This window comes from Atractosteus spatula, chromosome 2 (assembly GCF_055471065.1).
Source record: "Atractosteus spatula isolate fAtrSpa1 chromosome 2, fAtrSpa1.hap1, whole genome shotgun sequence".
Taxonomy (NCBI): Eukaryota; Metazoa; Chordata; class Actinopteri; order Semionotiformes; family Lepisosteidae; genus Atractosteus; species Atractosteus spatula.
Genome location: NC_142707.1, coordinates 8,175,645 through 8,198,169, shown reverse-complemented (window position 1 = coordinate 8,198,169; position 22,525 = coordinate 8,175,645). Strand labels below are relative to the sequence as shown.

Below are 22,525 nucleotides of genomic sequence, written 5' to 3'. Positions count from 1 at the left end.
TAAGCATGGAATATCTAGTACCATGTGCTGGCTTATAGACCATAGTATGCAACAAAAACAAACTAGTCCATAATATTCAGCAATGCAAGTTTAATCTCCAAACTCATTTGCTGATACACATCTAGGGCTGCAGAGTTCTGGCTCCCTGTACTGTATATCACTCCCCTGGCTGCTGTGACAGTAGTGATTATCCCATTATGGTATCATTATGTCTTGACTATGCCTATCCACTGCAGTAGTATTCATGTAGCTAAAGTGCAGTACATGAACACACTCTGGAAGAAAAGGCAGGTGTCCAGGATGAAGCTAGATGAAGCTATCCTCGTTTTCTGTTTCTCCCCCAGAAACTTACCTGTACGCCTGCCTTGTTGACTTCTTCACCAACTGCACCCGATACACCAAGTAAGTTCCTCGGTCCCCTTAGTAGAATACTGCCAAGTTTAATTATACCATAATGCCATGATGAGAAGTTCAATTTTGTTTATGCATAGTGCCTTGCCATGTTTAAATAAGTCAACATGGGCACCTAGATATGGAAACAATATGCATGATCCTTAGCTGTGAAAATATACTGCACTCAAAATAACCATGCACAAACACATCATCACATGGATACCTGGTGTTGTGAACCATGCATGTTTGAGGCTGATGTTTATTATTTGGATTAACTGGACAATTCCAGTGCACCTTTGAGGTATAGTACTTATTTCTGCAAGGCTGGACCTTGCACTTTGCAGAGTGACACAGCTGTATAAAGGGAAGTTGTGAACTGCAGTGCTGATTAGTGCAGGATGATTGGCTTCGATTGCACAAGTACTGTATAGTACATCTGTTTCGTGTCCGAGTGTTAGCCTCCACAGGGCCTCAGGAAAATTCCAACCAGATGTATGAGGAATCTGAACTGCAAGGCACTCTGTACAGACCGCAGTCTGTCCCCCCAATAAATTACCCAGCTGTCCATGCCTGTGCTTCAAGGTATACAAAAACAGTGAAAGCATATCTTACTATTACTTACTGGCTGAAAATTCAAAAGAGGAGCGATAAATCTCGCCCTTCTCATTGGGTGCATGTTTAATAAACTCAGACCTGACCATTTCCCAAGATTCAGACTCTTTAAAGTTAATTACCAAGAGTGAGTTACTAGTTTACAGACTGTCTCAAAAACAGCCAATGCTCACTTTTTTATTCACTTCTGCAGATGTGGCTTTGTCACTTCCTGTATTGATTCATTAGTTTGTCTGATGCTTTTATCCAAGATGGAATCTGAGGGTTAAATAAATACAATGCCATGCAAATATGAAAACATTTAAAGTCTACAAAAATGGAAAAAATACATAAATCCCCCAAATATGGAGCAGATTAAATCATCTGTAGTGAAGGAGGTTAAGACTGTTTCAGTGTCCACTAACACAGGATAGCAGCTTCAGTGCAGAGTACAGTCATTATGAAATAAGTAGGGTTGTGAAATAGCAGTGGACTGTAATATCCGCAGTGCAGTCCGCACGAGTTCGGGGACGCTGGAAGGTGGATAATGACACGTTTACTGTTGTGTAATATCTACTGCAGTGCTGCGTTTGCTCTCTTGAGCTGTAGCTGTCATTTCATAAAGAGGTGCTTGCTCAGCGAAGTCTACAATAATGTGTTTTTCTCTCTCTAGCTGTCAGAAAGGCTACAAGCACGGAGACCTGTTCATGTCATTCAAGAGCATGTTCCAGGATGTGCGAGATGCCATGGACCATGTGCACGACACCGTGAGTGCGCAGTCCTATCACACTTCCCCCGCAGGACTCTCGGCACCGCTGTCAGCCCAAATCAGCTTCTAAACTGTTGTGCTAGTGGGGCTCTCAGGACCAGTTCTCCTCATTGCCCGGCCTTCTGTGTGTATTCTTATATGCCTCATCACTACTTTGGGACTCAGTGGGGCTCTGAAACCTCTGACATCATACACATCTCATTTACAAGTGTGTGGACTAATTACCTGTAAATGTGAGAACTCAACAGAATGTGAACAATACTGTGGCAGCCCAAGCAAGTCAACAGACCAGCAGTGTTAACCCATTAGGCATGGCATCCCCAGTGTGTTCACATTCTGCTGGGTTTTCAGATTTTCCTGCGCTGTAACTTTCAAGACTTCAGCTGGTCTGTGCGTGTCGAGGCTGTGCTCTATTGGCAGTGTCTGTCTGATGTCATTTACTGCACACATCTCCAAACCTTCACGCTGTGGAGGAATCCATGTTGAGTGTTTGTAAAGCTTCTGTTAGTGGTACCTAACAGAGCCCTTGCATGAATGAGAGCCGACAATCTTGGAAGCCAGAATATTTACCTATAAAAACCCAACTGAACGGAAGCAATTAAAATAAATATTCTGGACGCAGTATATTAAAGACGTCAGAGCAACAACCTAGCACTCACAATGATCATTTTCAGGCCCAGCTTTTTTTATTTCTTGCTTTTGAAATCAAAGTTAAAAAAACATTAGTTTCCCCTGTCCAGCTGAGGATCTTACAGGTGCCCTTCCTGTGAGCTTATCCTGTGTTTCACTCAGGGCTGGTGCTAACTCTGGAGCTGAGCTGTGTCTAGGCCTCTGTTCGAACTGGAGAAGACTGGGGATCTGTAATGGGGGTCTCTCGTGTGTGCTGTCTTGCAGGGAATCCTGAAGCAGAAGACCCTTCAGAACCTGGAGAAATATGTTGTCAAAGACGTAAGTGGTTTAAGGAGAGTCTCTTGAGTTGTGCAAACAGCAAACTCCAGATGTCAAAAAGTTCTTAGTTTTTTTTAACTGCGGTTACATTGGCTGAGAGGCAGTGGTGGGTTTCTTGTCATTGTATACTGCACTTTCACAGCAGTGCTTGCACCTGGACACAGTGTAGTCCTGCTGCCACTGCGCTGCCACTGCCTGCCACCACATTTCCTGCAGACCTTGCTTTTACAGTATCAGGCTAAAAGCTTTGTTGCCCTCACAAAGTCTGCACTTTTAATTCAATATTCAAGGGGTGGAAAGTGTTGTATATGTGTTTTTGGGCACAAAATCTAAATAAAACCAATGAAAGAGCTGAGACTCTTGACTACACAGTAGGTTATATAATCAGAAATCAGGTGCTGGATATTTGGGGTTTGTTGCTTAAAGTTCACTAAACATGCACAGATAACAGCATTAATTTAAAATAACATTAAACCGATAGATTTTCTTTTTCATCAGTGTTATCTTCAATTCAAGCTTTATTATCCCCTAGGGGAATTATGGTAAATCTGTACAGAAAGAAAAAGTTAACTTAGCTTAGAAAATTGTATTTGTTGAAAAGATTCTAGATAGTGTAAATGTATCTCTGGAAATTGGTACACGATAGTGTTTTGGTGGCCAAGAGGGATCTCTGATGTGAAATTTCTCTCTTTGTCCTACAGCCCCGTCTCCCTCTCCTCCTCAGCCGAATGAATGAGGTGGCCAAAGTCTTCCTGGCTACCAACAGCGACTTTAATTACACTGAGGTGAGCGACAGCACACCTGTCTGACATTGCTGCTAAGTTAAGCAGTAAGTTTCTTTAAGCTTCAAGTTGAACTTTAAGCAGCAATTTTCTACTTACTGCTTAAAACATGTAGAAATACGGGGACATATGCTTCTGGACTAAACGAAACTTGCATTCATAATGAAGAATTTTGCATTATTTAAATCATACATTATGTGAAGATAAGTAGGGTACATTAAGTTATATGTTTGTGATCGAAACTCCTCAATCTAATCTAAACTGTAGTTTCTTAAACTTAAACAATAGTGTAAATTAACAGTTAAGAGCTAGCATAAGTTAGTTCCTTTAGTGCCTGTAAAACAGAAACAAGCTTATTAGATATTACTTTAATTTTGCATCCTTAAGAGCATTATTTTAAAGTTGTGCTCATCTTTCCAGTTCACGAGCCTTGTATTGTATTTAGGTTAATTTTGTCCTGAAACACAGAAGCACAACTGGAAAGAGTCTTCTGTATATCTGGGACACTGTAGTCCCAGCGAGGAGCTGAGCACAGCACACAGCTGCCCCGCTATAAAATGGCCCAGGTCACAGTTCTCTCCTCAGTGCCATGTGTGCAACAGAATTCATGGACTCCCAGATTAGCCACGTGTCAGGAAGAAGGCAGTTCCTCCTGGGACACGTCCTCTCCGAGCCTCTGTGATTGCAGTTGTCCGGTCGCAGGGCCCAGGAGACCTGAGCTCTGCTCTTCATGGATGTGGGGTTGTGAAATTCCGGAAGAGCAGTTAAAGTTAAAGCAGTAATCACACACGAGGGGCTCCCGGTTAGAAAACAGACTCCAACCACACAGGGCTGAGAGCCAACACCGAGGACACTGGTGACAGGAAACCATCAGGCTCAGAGGCAACATCGTCACGTCGCGCAGTCAGTTAACATCTGTAGAAACTCGAAAGCAACACCTAAACACCTGCAGACTTCTAACTGTTTGCAGTATACCATATGCTTTTTGTTTCTACAGTTTATGAAAATGTACATTTTATTATTACATGAAGTTTATATGTGTGAACTGCATGATGCCATTATGGGAAAACTCACCCATAATGAGGTCTCAGTGAGGTGTGACTGTATGCGTCGCGTCCAGGGGGTACCCTGCCTTCTGCCCATTGCTTGTTGGGATAGGCTCTGGCTCCTCTGCAACCCCTCATTGAACATATAATAATAATAATAATAATAATAATAATTCCTTACACTTATATAGCTCTTTTCTGCACAATCCACATAGGGCACTTTATAGGTAATGGGGACTCCCCTCCACCACCACCACCAGTGTGCAGCCCCACCTGGATGATGAGACAGCAGCCATAGCGCGCAAGTACACTCACACACACCAGCTCTCAGTGAGGAAAATAACAGAGTAATGACGCTAGTTCAGAGATGGGGATTATTAGGAGGCCATGATTGGTAAAGGCCAATAGACACTTGGCCAGGACACTGGGGTAACACCCCTACTCTTTTCAAGAAATGCCCTGGGAGTTTGTAATGACCACAGAGAGTCAGGACCTCAGTTTTATGTCTCATCTGAAAGACGGCACCTTTTTACAGTACAGTGTCCCCGTCACTATACTGGGGCATTAGGACCCACACAGACCGCAGGGTGAGCACCCCCTACTGGTCCCACTAACACCTCTTCCAGCAGCAACCTTAGCTTTCCCAGGAGGTCTCCCATCCAGGTACTGACCAGCCTCACACCTGCTGAGCTTAAGTGGTTAGAAAATATATGAATGAATAAGAATAAACCTCTTTATCATTATCCTCATTGGTGAATGAACAGAAGCTCACTTCAGTCCTTACCTTGTCTTTGCAGGCCATCATGAACTACCTGTTTGACTTTGCTCAGGGTCCCGAGGTAAGAGAGTCAGGGGGTCTCCTCCACATCATGGAAAGCCCACCCAAATTAAATTAATTGAGAATTTCCAATATGTTATATGTATATGTTATGTTGCATGTTTTCTACAGGAAGCGTCATGATGTGAAATGTCATGTTTCTTAAGGATGATCATTATTTGAATGATTTTAGTGGCACTTTAATTTCAGCTCTCTTAAGACAGGTATTTTTCTAACCGAGTGACTCTCCCTCCCCTCTCTGCTGTGACCAGCAGGGGGGCAGTCCCAGACGGCCCTGGCGATGCTACTTTGACCTGGTTGTCGTGGATACAAGAAAGCCGCTGTTCTTTGCGGAGGGAACGGTGCTGCGCCAGGTGGACACGGTAAGGCCTGCCCCATCGCTGCTGGGACGTCACGGCTCGCTGTCCACTGCCTGCCCCGCACTGCCCCAGCATCACCAGCAAGTGAAAACTGGATTCCAAAATCTGGGAGAACTCAGACCCCTCAATCTTACTTAAATAGAAAAAAACATGTTGTTAAGTATTATTCCTGAATGACACTATTCGAAACTTGACTTTTAAGAGTCCATTTGTGGGTAAAAGAAGACTAATAGTTGGAAACGTTCAAGTAGGTAGCTGCGTCAGCATGCAGAGACTACAAAGAAACAGGTCACACACCTGGAGAAGGCTCCACAGCTGGAACATTGTGTGTCCTGTCTTTACCTTTCAGAATGGAGTGAACCTTTACTTGTTCTTTAATAGTTGGAAATACAGCTGCAGTTTGTCTTTCATTTTAGTGATGTTCTCTGAGACTATGAGAAGGGTGGGTCTTTTCTCTAAAACACTCTGAATCACGATCTGGGCAGATCTGAGAATCTCCCCAAAGCTGAATCTGACTCTTTACTGTAAAAGGTGGCACTAAACTGATGAGCCACTAAAATGAGGTCTGGTCCCATAAACGTGTGACTTTTGTATTAGCGAAAAAGAGTAGCATGTAAATCTAACCAACTAAAAGACCCCCTATCCTAACAGACCTGCAGCCTATGACCTGACCTTCCTCTGCCCCTTGCTCTGCCTCGGAACGAGCTCTCGCTCTCAATGGGACGATCCAGTTAAATAATGAACGTTCAGGTTTTTCTCTTGTATTTGCAGTGACAATATCCTCTGTCCCTGTTGATGTTCTCTACCCCGCAGGACACGGGCAAGTTGAGGATCGGTACATACACGGGAGGGCTGCAGCACGGGACGGTGTACTCTGGAGGTAAAAGGGCTTGGTGCATCACAAAATGTTTGTTACACAGAAAGGGATTCAGGGATGCTCTTGTTTCATACAGGATTAACCTGTGCTGTTGTCTAAGAGACTGAAAACCTCCTGTGTGGATTCTTTTTACGATGAAGTATCTGTGTGATTGATGAATGTATCTTGGTCATATGCATCATTCGCTTTTTTTCCGTTTATATCGAAAAACAGGTGACATATGAACAGTAACAAACAGGTTAGAGATATATATTTTAATTCTAACAGCTGATTGAAGTACCTGTTATTATTTAGCTGGCTCTTCCAATGCGACTTTGCTTTGTACTGATTCATACTCAGTTGGGTATTCTCCTGAAAGGAAAGGTACACTTCACTTGCTATTTCAACTCACACCCTTCCAAAAGCCTGGTAACCACAACTCCACACTGTGACCCATAAGTCCCGTATAATGCTGCAAAGATCTCTTAATTACAGCAGGTTATACATGTTGGATCAACAACATGACTGTTATTGGCTGCACAGAGATGTATCCAGGAAGCACTATCTTGCATTACCTGTGCTGCTTTCTGTGTGTTATGAGGCAGGTGGTCTCCAAATAGTTGTCTTTCAGTGTGTCTGACTTCATACACGGCCCTCTGTCTCCAGGCTCTTCCGACATCGTCTGTGACCTACTGGGCGTGAAGGGGAAAGACATTCTCTACGTGGGTGATCACATCTTTGGGGACATCCTCAAATCCAAGAAGCGTCAGGGCTGGAAGACCTGCCTGGTGGTCCCTGAGCTGGCCAAGGAGCTGCAAGTGTGGACGGAGAAGAGCCGTGAGTACAGGGCAGAGCCACGCTCGACCACTTTACAAACAGACGTGGTCCAGTACGGTGCTGAATGACCAACGCTAAGACAAGGTGGACATTTTGTGCCTGCAGGGGCCTCTGTATCCCCATTTAACGAGACATTTCAAAAAAGATCATAAACCTCTATCACATATGTTAGATGAAAACCTGGCTAGTGTTGGATAGTTATGTTCCGGGAACTCAGCATGAGAACGTCTAGACATTGAAGTGAAGCAATAAAAAAGCAATTAGAATTTTAGGATATTGTTATATTTAAAAGTGTAGAATTTCAACCAAGAGGTGCTGAAATTTTACTAGTGCGCTAGTAAAACCTGGTTCGTAATATTTTCTACACTTTTGGTCACCACATTACAACGAGAAGGTCTAATTCAAGTATTCAAAATCCTCAAAGCTATTGACAAGGTCAGCCCGCTGGGATTCTTGGGATCTATAATAAGACATGAACCAAAAGACATGAGTGGAAACTATGAGGAAATACATTTGAAATAGGGAACAGAATTCAAGGATGAGCAGAGCTCCACCTTGTGACCATGTTTGACATTAACAGCCTGCAATAAGATCATGCGATCAAAATGCTCAGACACTTTATTTCCTTCTGATTTCGGGTCCATCATGTCTATTTTGAAAAGTTAGGTTTGTATCATTTGCCTGTAATGCCTTGTTGAAAGAGGTCCAGTTTCCCAGGCTGCCATGCTGTTCCACGGTGTGAGCCACTGTCATTTCTGTTTTCCAGATCTCTTTGAAGAGCTGAAGAGTCTTGATGTCTTTCTGGCTGAGCTCTACAAGTATGTGCAGACCGACACAGGTGGAAGCTTGTGTCACATGTACAAATTGAAGAAAGGGACAATGCTTGTATTGTGGCAGTTCAGCTCACCCATACAATATTTACCATCATGCTGAGTTCATCTTTGTTTCTTTTATCTGTCCAATCAGGTTGTAAAGTGTCACATAAAGGATGATAATTTAAGTCTCTGCAGAACTATGAGTCAGTGATGACAGTGAGTCAGTTTAGTCCTTATATTAATTGTTTTTGGACAGATGCAGATGGTCCAATTCATTATTATTGATCGTATTACACTTGGCCACATGAATGGCCAATTTGTAATGAAAAGTCAAATTAAGTCAGATTCTTATTTGTATTGATATTAATAGAGAGAATAGAGGCTTTAAGAACAATACATTTTTATGGTTTAAAAGATGTTAGACATTTGAATTAACAATATAGCTAAAGATTTCATGAGATGGTTTGTTTCCATCATCTCATATATATGCATATAAAATTTTACATTGGCCTGACATCGATATGCTATACTGGCCCTTGACATTAGGTAAATGTTAGGCTGATGAGCAAAATTTTGTAGATCCAATTCGAAGAATGATGTCAGGGCAAAATGCTTGTTGTTAATCTAGGTAAGCACCTGATGGAAGTTATAGAGATACAGAAAATCTAGGTTGTCATATTGAATATCTACTGTACATATATCCACACATATAGCCATAGCAAACAGCTGAAAAGCACCTTCTTGATTTTATGAGTGCTTTCTCTTTCCAATGATGTTTTTTGAGTTCAGCGGCATATAGAATAGGTGCAGATTTTGGCATGTGGATGCCCTTTCTATTTCTGTCCACTAGAGTGTCTAAAAGATGCGAAGGGCATACAGGTGTGTGATTCTCAGTGTTAACCCGTCTGCAAGAATCAGCTAATGCTTGTGTAGACTTCTATGTGTGCAGCTGCATGCAATGAATCATGGGATAGCTTATCTGTTGGTTTGTGCTGACAGTTTTCTGTGCTTCATGTTCTAGACACCTGGACAGTGGAAGCATAGAGTGTCCCGACATCAGTGCTATTCAAGTCAGAATCAAGGTAAGGAACATCATCAGCTCTGCTCATTAGTTTAGCACATTAAAAAACATTAATTAGCACAGTCAGCTGAAGGAATGAGGTGAAAGAGAGGAAGATACAGAGGAAAGAATTAAGGATAAGGGCATCTGCTAAGCAAACAAATAAAAATAATCTGTTTATTTTTATGACTTTGTCCTAAGGACACAAGATTAAGAGCTCCTTTTCTGTACAGAAAAAAACATTTTCTATGGGATTATCCTCAGGTTAACATACAAGAACGATTAACAATTACAATCACTATTCTTTATTCGAGCATCTTCATTGCTGCTAGAATGCCATGTAATTGCAGGGTTGATTAAGATAACAGAGTGAAGACTTCCCAAATGGTCTAATTTTGGGGGACTGCCATAAATATCAAGTTACATTTCACTCCTGTTTCTGGAGAGCCAGGGGTTTCATTATAACTGAGTTCTTAATGAAACAACTCAATCAATTACTGCTTTAAGGGTCAATCAACTGAATTAAGTTGAAATATTCCTGTTTACAATATCTCCTAAAATGCAGGAAGTGCTGTCTGTAGAGAAGTAATGTCAATTCCTCTTGACTATAATGAGCTTAAGGGGAAGGCTAAGGAGCAAGCTTACAGTGGGCGGTGTGGAGTGTGCGTACGGGGTCGCGGTGTGAGAGGGTGACCGCAAGCGATGTGTGTGTGCAGAGGGTGACCCACGAGATGGACATGTGCTACGGAAAGATGGGCAGCCTGCTGCGCTGTGGGTCCCGCCAGACACTCTTTGCCAGCCAGCTGATGCGCTACGCCGACCTATACGCTGCCTCCTGCCTCAACCTGCTCTACTACCCCTTCAGCTACCTGTTCAGAGCCCCGCCCGTGCTGGTGAGTGTGGAGACCCCTCCCCCTCCCGTCTTTCACTCTGTCTGGGAGCCCAAGAGGGGGTTCAGAGATTGTTCACGGTGTCCCCAGAAACACAGTTAAACATTTCACCCGCTCCCCACCCCCAGGATCAACCAGTGTGTAAAATCTGTGTTCTCACACAGTGGATCTGCTCTGACAGTGGACCTCTTGATGTGCAGTTTTGAATTTCTTAATACTGAACACTATTTTGTCATATTTCCAGTGCTGGATTTCCCAATAGGCACTGTAGGCACAGTGCTTAGAGCCTACGAAGGAGGGAAACACTAGTGATTCACTAGTGATTTCACACTAATGAAAAATGAGCTGAAACAACATGCTTGCAATCGACTGTAGGTGCAATAATCTATCTAGCGGCTGTTCTAGGAACTAGAAGTATCGAAGTGATGGTGGCTGGATTTGCTCCATCAATCACGTGGTTTAGCATTAGAATAGTTTAAAGTGCATCATGTCAATCGACAATTCAATTGGCATTTACCCCTCTTTTTGCACATTTTAGTGCCTAGGGCCTATGAACACCAAAATCCGGCCCTGCATATTTCTATGAAATGTAATCTTGTGCTGGAATTGAGGGATCTTATGGAGAATGACCTCTTGGAGAGGGAGACTCCACTCCAGCATGGCTACCTTGCTCACAGTCTACAGTCTGTCTGTATACTGTATGCCTGTTGCCTGTGCATGTCACGAATGGGCCTCAGTCTTCTGAGGAGGGTTGCTGATTAGACCCTATGCGGTGCGGTGTAACCCGAGACAAATAGGAGGCGGACATCAGGGAAAACACACAAGGGTTTCTTCGTGAAGGTAGTGCTCAGTGACAGCAGGTGCCCTGGTGAACAGGGGAAAACGAGGCATCCAGTTACAAGCGAATCCATGGGGGTAAGTCAGGGCGCAGTCCAATAATCCTAAACCAGGAGATCCATCCAACCAGACAGACACAGGGAAATATGGAACAGTCCAAGAACATACGGGCCGGTCCTCCAGAACCCCGGGCTCAGGGGGCGTGATGCCTCTGGCAAGGCCTGTGCCCTCAGACGACTCCGTAGTCTGGTTCTAGGCGGGCCTCTGGACATCCATGTCCTAACGCTGAGCCCTGAGCATCGGAAGCTCTAGGCTTATACTGTATATCAACACTGATTCTTAACACCTGGAAATAGAAATACAGCAATCAAACTAGGACTCGGGAATTTGGAACGCCCCCTAGGGGAAAGGATGCTAAAATCTAACAGTGTATGTCAGTTTGTTCTGTCAAACATCTGTGAAATACTCAGAACAATTACTGTGTATCTTTGATGATCTAATTACCAATGTCTTCAAAATGACTAAAACGTACTGCCTGGTACCTTACTGCAGCATCAATTTAAAAATCAGTTTTATATTTTTCGAACGTTGGCAAGACACTGATAGTGACATATAACTTATTACAAACATGGATAAGAAGTATGGTCTTGTCTGGTTTTGGAATTCAGATCAGGTGTTATGCATGTACAGTATGTGAAGAACTTAGAATCGTAATGAATTGGGTTCCTTTTGCTACAGCCAGTTCTCGAAATTCTGAGAATGATTCCTGAACAGCTGCTACAGGCAGTACAGTGTGAGCAGGAAGGGCTACTTTCAGACCTGCGTGTTGCTCTTGCTTCTTCACAGATGCCCCATGAATCCACAGTGGACCACTACCCTCTAGACATGACCGTGTCGGACTCCTCTGTAAGCAATCGAGTCCTCCGCCTCACAGTGTCCAAGGTGAGTGAGAATTCCTGAAAACTGCTGAGCGAATGTCCCTTTTGTAGCATCTGCTCTGCTGATTCTGCTATTTTGTGCTTTGAGTAAATGGTAGGAAACACGCTGCCCTGTTAAAAAAAATAATAATAATGCTGATTGCAAGACAGAGTACAGTGTTAACAAACTGCCTAAGGGACTTATGCCTGTCCACTGAACACATATTTTTCTTTCAAGTGATTCCAAACTTTTTTGCCGCAACAATAAATTGACGTAGGGAAGAATTAATCTGATGATATATTTTTTTACAAATTTAACATGAAATCTTTGTCCTACTTTCTGACCATGTTAACGTAGATTGTCTTCTACAGTATATAGTGTTTCACACAGGAATGTGCTTCATACAGTAACTCAGGATTTGTGCTTAAGAGGAGAAAAAAATTAAATTGGTTTTAGCTGACCCAGATGCAGGAATGGGGACCTGAATATTTGTAAGTTTGTTTAAAGAAAGCACAGCATGCTTTTCTATCTCTTACATGTGTGTCTCTGTCCACAAGGCACGTGACCTCCATGAGGAGGAGAAATGAGCCCAGGAGAGCTGGCGGCAACAATAAGCTGGACAAAATCATGGAAGAGGAAGTGGAATTTTAGCCTGGAGAAGGGAAGGGACACAGGGAGATGGGCTGGTCAACAGTATTACCAACGTACATTAATATATTCAGCCTCAAGTCACAAAAGACAGTTTTTCCAGCTGTGACTACTACAAGTTTTTTTCTGGTTAACATGACTAAATACTGGGATTACATCCATCTTCTGCATAACTGCATAGATTGCAATGCAGGAAAAAAATAATGAGAATATCAATTATAACAACCTCTCCAAAGGCTGTCACTTTAGGTCTTGAGGTTTCAAACACCTACTGTGGTTCAACCACTTGCTTGGCATTTTCTCCCAGTTTACAGTAGGGTGGATGATTGCTGTTGCAGAAAAGTACTTGATGTAGGAGGCAACTTTGTGCCTTTTGCAACTTGGACTAATATTTATCTGTGATCCAGAGAGGTTATTGCAATCCCAAATCATACAGAAACTGTAACTCCTGTATAATACCAGAATCCTTCGAACCTGGTGCCCAGCAGACTGATTACACATCTGCCCTGGGTATAGCAGACTGGTGTCTAGCCAGTGTACTGCTTCTGACTGTACTGTAAGTGCAGTCTGGTTTGCCACAGTATGCGATAACAGATTTTCAATGCTGTCCAATCTGTTTGTTTAGTGTGTGGATGACCATACATGTGTTGTTTTTAAACCTGCCTGAGCAAACTTTTCATGTCATGTGCAATAAACAGAGCCTGAGAGATGTAAGTGAAATTCCGTGTAGAAATCTCTAGCCAGCAAGGATACGGTTCATTGGCTACTACCCAGAGTGGAATGGAGGGAGAGCTATTGTGAAGATGCCTTTGAACAGCATCCTTGTTATTATTTTTCAGAAGGTGTAAGTTAGGACCCGCCCTAGAAAGATCTTCGTGTGCCTTAAATATATTCTGATGGTAACTTTTTTATAAATAAGCTTTAAAATTGCTGTGAATATTAAGACAGACGTATATGTAAAGTAAGCTGGAAAAAAACAACTTTTATACAACATGTGGTATGGAGAAAAATAAAATGGATTTTAAAAACTGTATTTTTTAAATGATATCTAAGCAAAGACATCTGGCTTCTGGGAAAGGATTATTGCCAATGTGAACCTTTGTTTTAGCTTGGCAAAAACTGCAGTGCAGTTGTGGGCGGTCCTGGTCCTGTAGGGACAGACTTCTGCTGAGCTGGTAGAGGTGAGTTTGCCTTCAAATCCCACCTGCTGAAAACATGGAGGGAAAGCCTTCTTGCTTGAGCTCAATCAAGAACTAAAATAAAAACAGACAGAGAGAGAGAGAGAGAGAGAGAGAGCTTGAATTGTAAACTCAAAACATTGTCTAAGTGAAGCAGTGGAATTTGTAACGTACAGAGGTCAGTTTTCTTCAGTGGTTTTATGTGTGTTTAAGCAGCCATGACACAGTCCTGTTCCGTGTGGCAGGTGTTAAAATCTTGGTAAAGAGATTTTAGAGTCAAATGAAACCCATTAAAGGACATTTTAATGGCATTCTAAATCCCAGGGTGATATATCATCATTCCAGACTCACCGTGCGATACCTGGAGCCCTGTTACAATTTCCTTCCTTATTTTCCACAATTTTGTGATGTTGCTAAAGCTGGACCACATATTGAACTGCAAACTGTGTAAAAAGCTTGTGGACATTCACTTGTTGAAGTCAGCTGGTATGAATGCAATTCAAACATAATGTGCATTTTGGTCAGGACATTACTGAGACACGAAGCTATCAATTATGTTTTTTTTTATTGCTCACAAGAAACTAGTTATTCTATTTTTTTAAGTATCGCACAGTGTAAATAGGTTTTACTCAAGCTTCTCTTTCAGCTTAACTGTAGACAGACTTAGACATGATTTTAACTCCAGTGACTAGGTACCAAGAAAACCTTTCCTGAAAACAAATTAATCACACAAATTGCAGTTGATTAGAAAATTCGAGAAGACATTTTTTTCCTGTTTACTTGCTCTCAGACTTTCGTTAGTCTTCGAGATGACAATATAACTACCAAAATCCCCAGAATTAGACTGTTCAATTTCCTGAATAGATGCCTTAATCAGGAATGAAATGACAATATTAAGCATACCACATTAAACCATCTGAGCATCTTCAAATCTACCAATTTAATTTAAGTGATCACCTTGAAGGGAAACCTACGACAAAATTCACTTTCTCCTGCTGCAGTAAATGTGAAAAGAAAATACTAAATGTATGTCCATTTAGGTTGACTTTCTTCAATATCCGTATGTAATCACCTTCAGTTTTTCCAGATACAAATAAATGTATCATCAAAAACAGATCAGGTCTGAGAAGCCCCCTAATTAATCTAATTGTACAGACAAATGAGTTGTAATAAGTAACTGACAGGGGGAATAGTAACTAACAAGCAGGAAAGGAATAAACACAAGTACTAGTGAAGAAATCATTTCTGAACGATAATTTCTGTTGTTTACAGATTTTTGTTCTGTGGTCCATAAACTGTAGATTTGTAAATTGACTACTCTGGTCTTGGAGAGCTTACTCTTTGTTTTCATACTTCTGACTCATTACATCTTTTATTTCTCCAAACAGCATGGCAGTAAGAAATGTATAGCCTGCTCTAAATTCAATACAAGCGCTGTTGTGAAGGTCATCCGAAAAAAATCACCGTACATTTAGGTTGCTGTTTCGATAGTCAGACAATCCATAATGAGTTTAAATCACGGAGGAGGTAAACACTGTGTGGCAGTTATTGTAGAAGCAGTGTTGTTCACATAACAGGTATGACATCATCCATTGAATAATGGAGTCCTATGAGACCCCTGTCTCTGCACCTTGGATATAGAGCTCAAAGTTTCCCCTTACTGTGAACAATTTAATTTCGACTACTTTAGTTCAATTAAGTTCTAGAATCACAACTGAGAACCACATTTGGGCCGTTTAATTCCTCTTTTATCCATTTTGTTCCTTTCTCTGTTATTGTTTTTTTAATTTTACAAAAGAAACAGATGTGGAGGATGAAAAACTAGTTTTGATCTTTAAATATTAAAAACTGAAAGTACTGGAAAGTGATGAATTGATTGTGATTTTCCACACCAAAAATTTACTTGGATCATATATAAACATATGGGTACATATAGATGTATTAGTTCAGGTGGGTAGCTGCGTCAGCATGCGTAGGCTGCAAAGGAACAAGTAATAGGTTTATTCCATGCTGAAAAAAAAAGAAGAAAGAGAACACAACGTTTAGGCCGTGGAGCCTTCTTCAGGTGTCATATACAGTAGATGTCATATGATGTCATATCAATGTATGTAGCACAGACTCAAGAAAGACCTGGTTCAAGTACTCAAAACCTCAAGGGACATTGGCAAATGTCAATCCAGTGGACCTCGAGTATCGACAGTGAATCACAAAGCAGAAGTGCATCTACAAGTGCATTTTAAAACAGGAAAATTAAAAACAGGAAGCATTTCATTATGCAAAGCGTCGTGGAGTTAAAGAATGGGCTACCCAGCCTCCTGTCAAAGAGAATATTCCTATTCACCACTTTTTTCTTGAGGTTAAAAGGCATATACGGGATTACAAATGCACATAATAATAGAGGAAAACACCATGAATTCAACTAGTTGGGAAAAGTGTCTTACATAGCCAGAAAATAAACAAATCTACACTGTATAAATAGCACATCGTTGTACGATAACCCCGTGCTAAGTTTTACCGTTATGCTCTTTCTGCGCCTGCTCACAACCGATTAATTTATAGGCTGCAAAGTACTGCACAGACTCAGTACTCTGTTCTCGGAAGTCCCATAAAAAGCTGCGCATGGCTATTCCGAAGTTGAGGCTGTGCTTGTGTTGTTGAGAAGTAGAGTTGATGTCGCAGTTTGTCGGTTTTGTCCAGGATGTCTCTGTTCTCGCAGGTTGTTTGTCTGTTCTTGCTCGCCACTCTCAGCCTCACGCGAGCGCTGTACTTCCATATCGGGGAGACGGAGAAAAAATGCTTCATCGAGGAGATTCCTGACTGGACCAAGGTTATCGGTACGTACAGGTGAACTACAGTACCTGACCGCGTTCATCTTGTTAGAGTTCAGTTTGAGGTACTTGCAAGTGTTCTTTGTTTGCGCCACTTTAAATCACCCTTTTTGTATTGATCACTTAAGCAAAGAATTAGTTAAGGGAACTTTTCTCCTTCTGAGACGTTTTGTGTTTTAACAGTTACCTATAAAATTCCTATATTGGACCTCTTCAGGACTGGTTTAGAGATTCCTGGGTTATAAACGACGAAGAATTCCCTTTGATCCATTTGGGGTTTTATGAACTGCAGGCTCTTAAAGCAAATGTGGTGCAAGAAAGAGAAAAACAAGCAGCTGTGTCCGTTCTAGATAGTGTAGCAAGTTAACAAGCACATCATGTTGCGGTTCATAAAGTGTGCATCAGAGCCATGTGCTTGTGCATCACAAGTCTTGGTCCCGTCGTTGGACAGAGGGCAAACATGCTGATGCCTGTTGGGTGTTTCTCCCAGGGAAATACCGCACACAGCTGTGGGACAAGCAGAGCAGCTCATTCCTGCCGTCCACACCTGGCCTGGGGATGCATGTCGAGGTCGAAGATCCAGACACCAAGGTAGCATTTATACTACTGTACATAACAGTCACCTGCACCTAGGTTAACTACTCGGTCAATAACTGACTGAGTGTGGAACAAGTCAAACTGCTATGCAGTGGGAGTTTAACGTCAAAGAGCATTCGTAAGTGGATTCCATTTTTAAAAACAAAATTTAAAATATACAGTATCCATTTTTTTATTATGGAGACAACAGTTTTACAGCCTTCATGAAAGAATGACCTGAAAAGAGCAAATTTCAGTGCACTCCTTACTGCCTGGAACAGGATGATAGTGTTTGTTCATTTCAGATTCATTTCAGAACACAACATACCCGTTTCGCCTGGTTCAACATTACTGAAGGCTTGTATTAAGATCTGCAACTAACAATTATTTCACACAGAAGAGGTAAAGTGGTGTATTAAAATGCCCTGAATCTGAATCCAGGCAGTTCCCAGGCCTTTCTGGGTCTCGGAGTGGTAGGAGTGACAGGTCACTTGTCGGCTGTCTGTGTGTCGTAGATCGTGCTTTCCCGGCAGTATGGTTCTGAAGGGTGCTTTACCTTCACCTCCTTCACCCCTGGAGAGCATCGGATTTGTCTGTATTCCAACTCCACCAAGATGGCGCTTTTTACCGGGGGAAAGCTGGTAAGCGACCCTGCAGGTGTTCGGGGCGAGACCTGCCTTTCAAAGATTGCACGGAATTTTTCATTTTATGCGCTTGCAGCTTTTTGTATTGTTACAATTTTCATATACAGTCTGTTGTTGCAGATTTTTATATTTCAGATGACAGAGCACCAAAAACCTCTAAGAAACATCAGTGACTGGAAGAGGCTGCCATTTACTCTGCTTTCAGTAATGTTCTTGAGTAATCCTAACATTTGTTGGAAGATGGAGAGAACAGATCTAGTTCAGAGAAACCCTGAAAGCAATAACAGTGTTATTTACATTCGGTTGAAACCAGAGCAGGTTGTTGTAATTTCAAAGTTTGGGTTTACATCCACTTCATAAACTCTTCCCTGATCACTAGGTGCTAGGTTTATATAATCTATTGTTACAGATCTATTTCTGAGTTGCATGAAATATCTTTTTTTTTTTTACTCTTCCTGTGTCAGAGAGTTCATCTGGATATCCAGGTAGGGGAACACACCAATAACTACCCTGAGATTGCTGCCAAAGACAAGCTGACAGAGCTGCAGCTCAGAGTCAGGCAGCTGCTGGACCAGGTGGAGCAGATCCAGATGGAGTACGACTACCAGCGGGTGAGAGAGGCCCAGGGTGGCTTGTCAGTGTATTTCAAGTTTGTTGCACATCTTGTTGTTCCAGGTCTTGCTTAAGACTATTCCCTCCTAAATGTGTTTGTTGTGGTCATGTTAAATAACTATTACAGTGAGCATAGCATTGCAGAAAACCTTACAAGGCCTCATGTTATACACTCACTGGTCAGAATATTATGGTTGTGGAACTCCAGGTCCATTGACTAGGCTGTCTTTGTGATGGGCAATTTGTAGCTGAATTGAGGAGCAGGAAAACACACCCCAGGTTTAAGTAGGATTAAAAATCAGTGGTACGGATGGAATGCACTGTGCAATCCCCTCACTGGTACCCTCAATTGAGGGAGATCCTACTAGAAAAAAAGAAGGGGTTGTAGCTGCAGATATTTTCAAATCTTTTTAAAAACCTCGTGGAATACAGGTCAAGTCCTCTTCAGGCCGTTCTTGTTGCCCAGCTAATGTAAGGTGTGGGGTGCAGTGCTTTGGTAATGGGACTCCAGGCAGTGTGCACCTCTGAAACCAGCACAGAATACCCGTGACACTCTGGGCCAGGAGACGCTGTGTTTTCAGTGGCTATGTGTGTCTGTCTCGGCAGTACCGCGAGGAGCGCTTCAGGATGACCTGTAAGAGCACCAACTACTATGTGCTGTGGTGGTCCATTGCCCAGACCATCATCCTCATCATCGCCGGCATCTGGCTAGTAAGCCTACTTTATACTGGTATTAATTCCCATGGAAGGGCATTTAAGAGTCCTGAGGTGTTGTATCTTCATTCCCAACTCATCTTGAAACACAAGGAGCCCTGTTACAGACTTTGTGTTTCAATTCCCCTTCATATTTGAAATGTACAATATGTTTTTGTTTCTAAAGCTGGGCCACATTTTGAGCTGTAAACCATTTGCAAAGCTTGAATAAAAATTCTTGTTAAAGTGAGCTAATAAATTGAAAAGTCATTTTGATTATGGTCAGGGTGTTATTAGAGGGCTGAGAATACTGAGCTATCTGGGGTGTTTTCCTCCAGATGACACCCAGTTAATACATCTTATTAAGCATCACACAGTTTATTTGAAAGTTTTTACTCGGGCATAGTATTCAGCTCAATTGTATACAGACTTTGTAATGGACTGGCATCCCATCCAGGGTGTATCCTACCTTTTGCCAGTTGCTTGCTGGGATAGGCTCCAGCTCCCCCTGCAACCCTGAATTGGATAAAGCCACTAGAGAATGGATGGATGTGTACAGACCATGACACGTTTTCAAGTCCAGTGACTGGATACCAAATGGTAAAATCTTGTCTTGGAAATACGCATCAATAAATCGCTGGTTACTGAGAGACATGTGGAAGACCATTTCTCTTTCCATGTACCTGCTCTGAGACGTTCATTAATCTTCAGGCTGAGAATAGCCAATACAACTAGATTTTTCAGATAAAGTTCCCAAATGTGTAGGAATAAAATAACAGAGGGGTGTAAAATCTTGAAATACTGATGAAAACAAATGGCAAATTTTATTGGGTGCTACAATAGCACTAATTATTGTGAATCCACTGTTATAACTTTTTGGCAGTACAAGATAAAAAGTAGTTAAGAGACCGAGTTTCCCCAACATAACTAGCTCAGAAAATTGATAAGTGATGCTTAAATCAATGTGATTTTCTCCACAGAGAAAAGACACCCATCACATGGATGAGTGCACAATGCTGACTTCTGATGTGCAGAAGGTAAACAGAGAGCCATCCCAAGCTTCTGGCTTTGGAAGCAAGCAGGTCAAGGTTGATTCCTTGGCAAGTTCCAACATGCTTGTATCACAGGCCACAGACTTCCAGAATACCAAAGACCAAAACCAGGAACAAGCTGGTGAAGAAAATGAGGTTGAATTCCAAGAAACTGCTGACCTCCTACACTTGGTTAGCGATCATGGGTGCCAGCTGCCCAAACACCAGTGTGGTGCTCCCTACCTGTCAAACTTTGTGTCATCTGAGGAGGCATTACTGGCTGAACACAGTGGTGCCAACGAAAGGCTGCAAAGGTCTACTTTTGCCTAGTTCTTCGATCTATGGAATAAAACTGGACAGAGGAAAAAAAGTGAGGTGATCCATTGTTAACACAGTCAATGTGGTTTTTCTACATTTGGCGTATGTCTACGACTGTAATGATGGGTCCCCAACCAAAGGCAAAGCTCTGTTCATTTGTCAAGGTCACGTGGCTAAACCTGTGATAGGGCTTGCTGTTAGAAGACTTTCTGTTTTCAAAAACTTTGTAAACATTCATTTACAATGGAGCTCTAATATTTTATCTGGTTACCATACACTGACAAATGTTTATATATCGCGTGTTTAAATATAAGTGAGCAAGTGATTAATCTCTACTTTACAAATCACGCCTTTTTCTTAATGTGACTGCTGACATTTTAAGCTCTCTCCTTACAGCTTATGTGCTCATTTCCAGAGAACACTGTAACACATCCTGGCTGTATCAGCTTGAGTTGGTACCTGCTTTTAGAGACTGAGCATGTAATTAAATACCAGTATTGATACATACATAAATCATTAAAATTGTCATTTAACTAATTCAACACTTGTTCAGTTTTACACTGGAATGTTAAAGATAAAAGCAAATTAATGTGCAGATGGATTTAAAATTGAACTCAATTAACATCCTAGTAGGCATATATGGGAAAACAGTAATAGGTGAAAAATAGTCTGCTAGATGAGAAAGCTGATTGGTTGATGGCATTTCCTCATTTCCTAATGTAATGTAGTTTTACAGTGTTCTCTGTATCATAGTTGTGTAATATCAACATTGTGTACATTATTAGAAAGGATATAACCTGTTTCTTTTACAATACAGGTCTGGACTACATCAAGCAGCGGCTGGAGCTCATAACCGACCCTGATGAGCTACAGAACTCCTCCAATAAAGGGGATTTTTTCGCTTTTGTGAAGTCTTCTGCAGCACAAGAACGTGCCAAACAGCTTGAAGGATATCTGACCTGTTCAGCAGACAGCATGGATCTGCTCAGGTCAATACTTACAATGAGAGAGACATCCATTGGGGTCAACATGAGATTATACTTTTATACTTCTACTCAAGCACTTTTTTTTTTAGAAGGAAACTTGCACTTGTATATTTTTAAAGAAACCTTTTGCACATTTGAGACAATTGAACACTTTTTACACCCCTGTAAAAGATATGATTTAAGTACTAGGCCATCAGAGCTCCTTCAGTTTTCTGTGAGTTATCATCGTGAAGGGAAACCCATGACAAAATTCTCCCTCTCCTCTTGTGTCAAATATAAAAAGATATTGTCTGCATGAATAAGGATGCAAGTCCTGTTAAATGTCCCATATGCACTAATCTTCTGTTTTCCCAAATACAAATAAATGCATCGTGTGTGGGGAGTGGTTGTCATGTCCGTGTAAGATTTTATGATCTTTTACATCTATGACCTGTGTTGACAACTTGATTTTCCCCTTGGAGATTAACAAAGTGTATCATATCATACGGTGTTATGTTTAGCTTTTTACCACCCCTGTACCTTTTACAGTAATTACAGCAGTTTCCCTTTAACATGTTTGTAAAACTAAATATGACAAAGGAATGTATTAACACTGACCCTGGTATGCCTTAATAATAACTGCTGTATATCTGTTTTATCTGACTCAATGTTTCCTGTGTCTTCTGGTTTCATATACAGAACTGCATGCAGTATGTATGCTTATCAACTTGCTTATTAAGAGTTTGCTCCGCTGTTTAAAACAAGGGAGCTCTTAGTAGCTGATCCCTTAAAGAACAGAGGTGGGAATGATTGTCAAGCTCCCCTCCATCGTTTTCCCTTCTGCGGAGGTCAAATGTTACATTTCGGTTAACACACTTCAATTTGCCTGTGATTAAGATTAAGACCTTGGGTGGAACAAAAAACGAGAAGGTAAAGATGTACCCCATGAGCAGTGTTAGGAACAACTGATTTAAGAAATATACTGAAGCTTTCATACTGAACCCCCAAAATCTATTTTACTCTCAACTTGGACCCAGACAAAATTATCCTGATCAACCCATTTTTCCTGATGTAATAACGCACATACCAGATT

At 41.6% G+C, this 22,525-nt stretch overlaps 2 protein-coding genes across 6 annotated transcripts in view; both read left to right on the top strand.

Annotated features, from left to right (window-relative positions):
* The window catches only part of nt5c2l1 (5'-nucleotidase, cytosolic II, like 1), a 28,136-nt gene extending 14,060 nt beyond the window's left edge, over window positions 1-14,076 (top strand). The window contains exons 6-18 of one of the 2 annotated variants that reach the window (XM_088909609.1): window positions 345-402; window positions 1,658-1,751; window positions 2,648-2,701; window positions 3,403-3,486; window positions 5,327-5,368; window positions 5,619-5,729; window positions 6,540-6,606; window positions 7,249-7,419; window positions 8,186-8,237; window positions 9,256-9,316; window positions 10,011-10,187; window positions 11,868-11,963; window positions 12,497-14,076. In XM_088909609.1, the coding sequence (XP_088765735.1) occupies window positions 345-402; window positions 1,658-1,751; window positions 2,648-2,701; window positions 3,403-3,486; window positions 5,327-5,368; window positions 5,619-5,729; window positions 6,540-6,606; window positions 7,249-7,419; window positions 8,186-8,237; window positions 9,256-9,316; window positions 10,011-10,187; window positions 11,868-11,963; window positions 12,497-12,526 (1,097 nt within the window). In that variant the 3' untranslated portion in view covers window positions 12,527-14,076. The remainder of the gene's footprint in view (window positions 1-344; window positions 403-1,657; window positions 1,752-2,647; window positions 2,702-3,402; window positions 3,487-5,326; window positions 5,369-5,618; window positions 5,730-6,539; window positions 6,607-7,248; window positions 7,420-8,185; window positions 8,238-9,255; window positions 9,317-10,010; window positions 10,188-11,867; window positions 11,964-12,496) is intronic. The other variant, XM_088909610.1, reaches the window with a different exon arrangement.
* Window positions 14,077-16,374: 2,298 nt separating this feature from the next.
* On the top strand, window positions 16,375-22,088 carry LOC148839127 (transmembrane emp24 domain-containing protein 4-like). 4 transcript variants are annotated; one of them, XM_088909613.1, is made up of 7 exons: window positions 16,375-16,599; window positions 17,084-17,184; window positions 17,685-17,810; window positions 18,278-18,424; window positions 19,032-19,136; window positions 20,099-20,155; window positions 21,285-22,088. In XM_088909613.1, exons 1-7 carry the CDS (start codon window positions 16,464-16,466, stop codon window positions 21,318-21,320), a joined length of 708 nt encoding a protein of 235 aa, XP_088765739.1. In that variant the 5' UTR covers window positions 16,375-16,463; the 3' UTR covers window positions 21,321-22,088. The 4 variants fall into 4 exon arrangements, with proteins under 4 accessions (XP_088765739.1, XP_088765737.1, XP_088765740.1 ...); XM_088909611.1 differs by having other exon boundaries at window positions 16,384-16,599; window positions 20,099-20,519; XM_088909614.1 differs by lacking the exon at window positions 17,685-17,810 and having other exon boundaries at window positions 16,399-16,599.
* Window positions 22,089-22,525: the final 437 nt, after the last annotated feature.

Bases quoted from the DNA above. Each gene is read 5' to 3' on its own strand.
- LOC148839127 (XM_088909611.1), top strand. From the start codon at position 16,464: ATGTCTCTGTTCTCGCAGGTTGTTTGTCTGTTCTTGCTCGCCACTCTC. The intron at 16,600-17,083 runs GTACGTACAGGT...TGTTTCTCCCAG, and splicing joins TGACTGGACCAAGGTTATCG to GGAAATACCGCACACAGCTG. The intron at 18,425-19,031 runs GTGAGAGAGGCC...CTGTCTCGGCAG, and splicing joins TGGAGTACGACTACCAGCGG to TACCGCGAGGAGCGCTTCAG.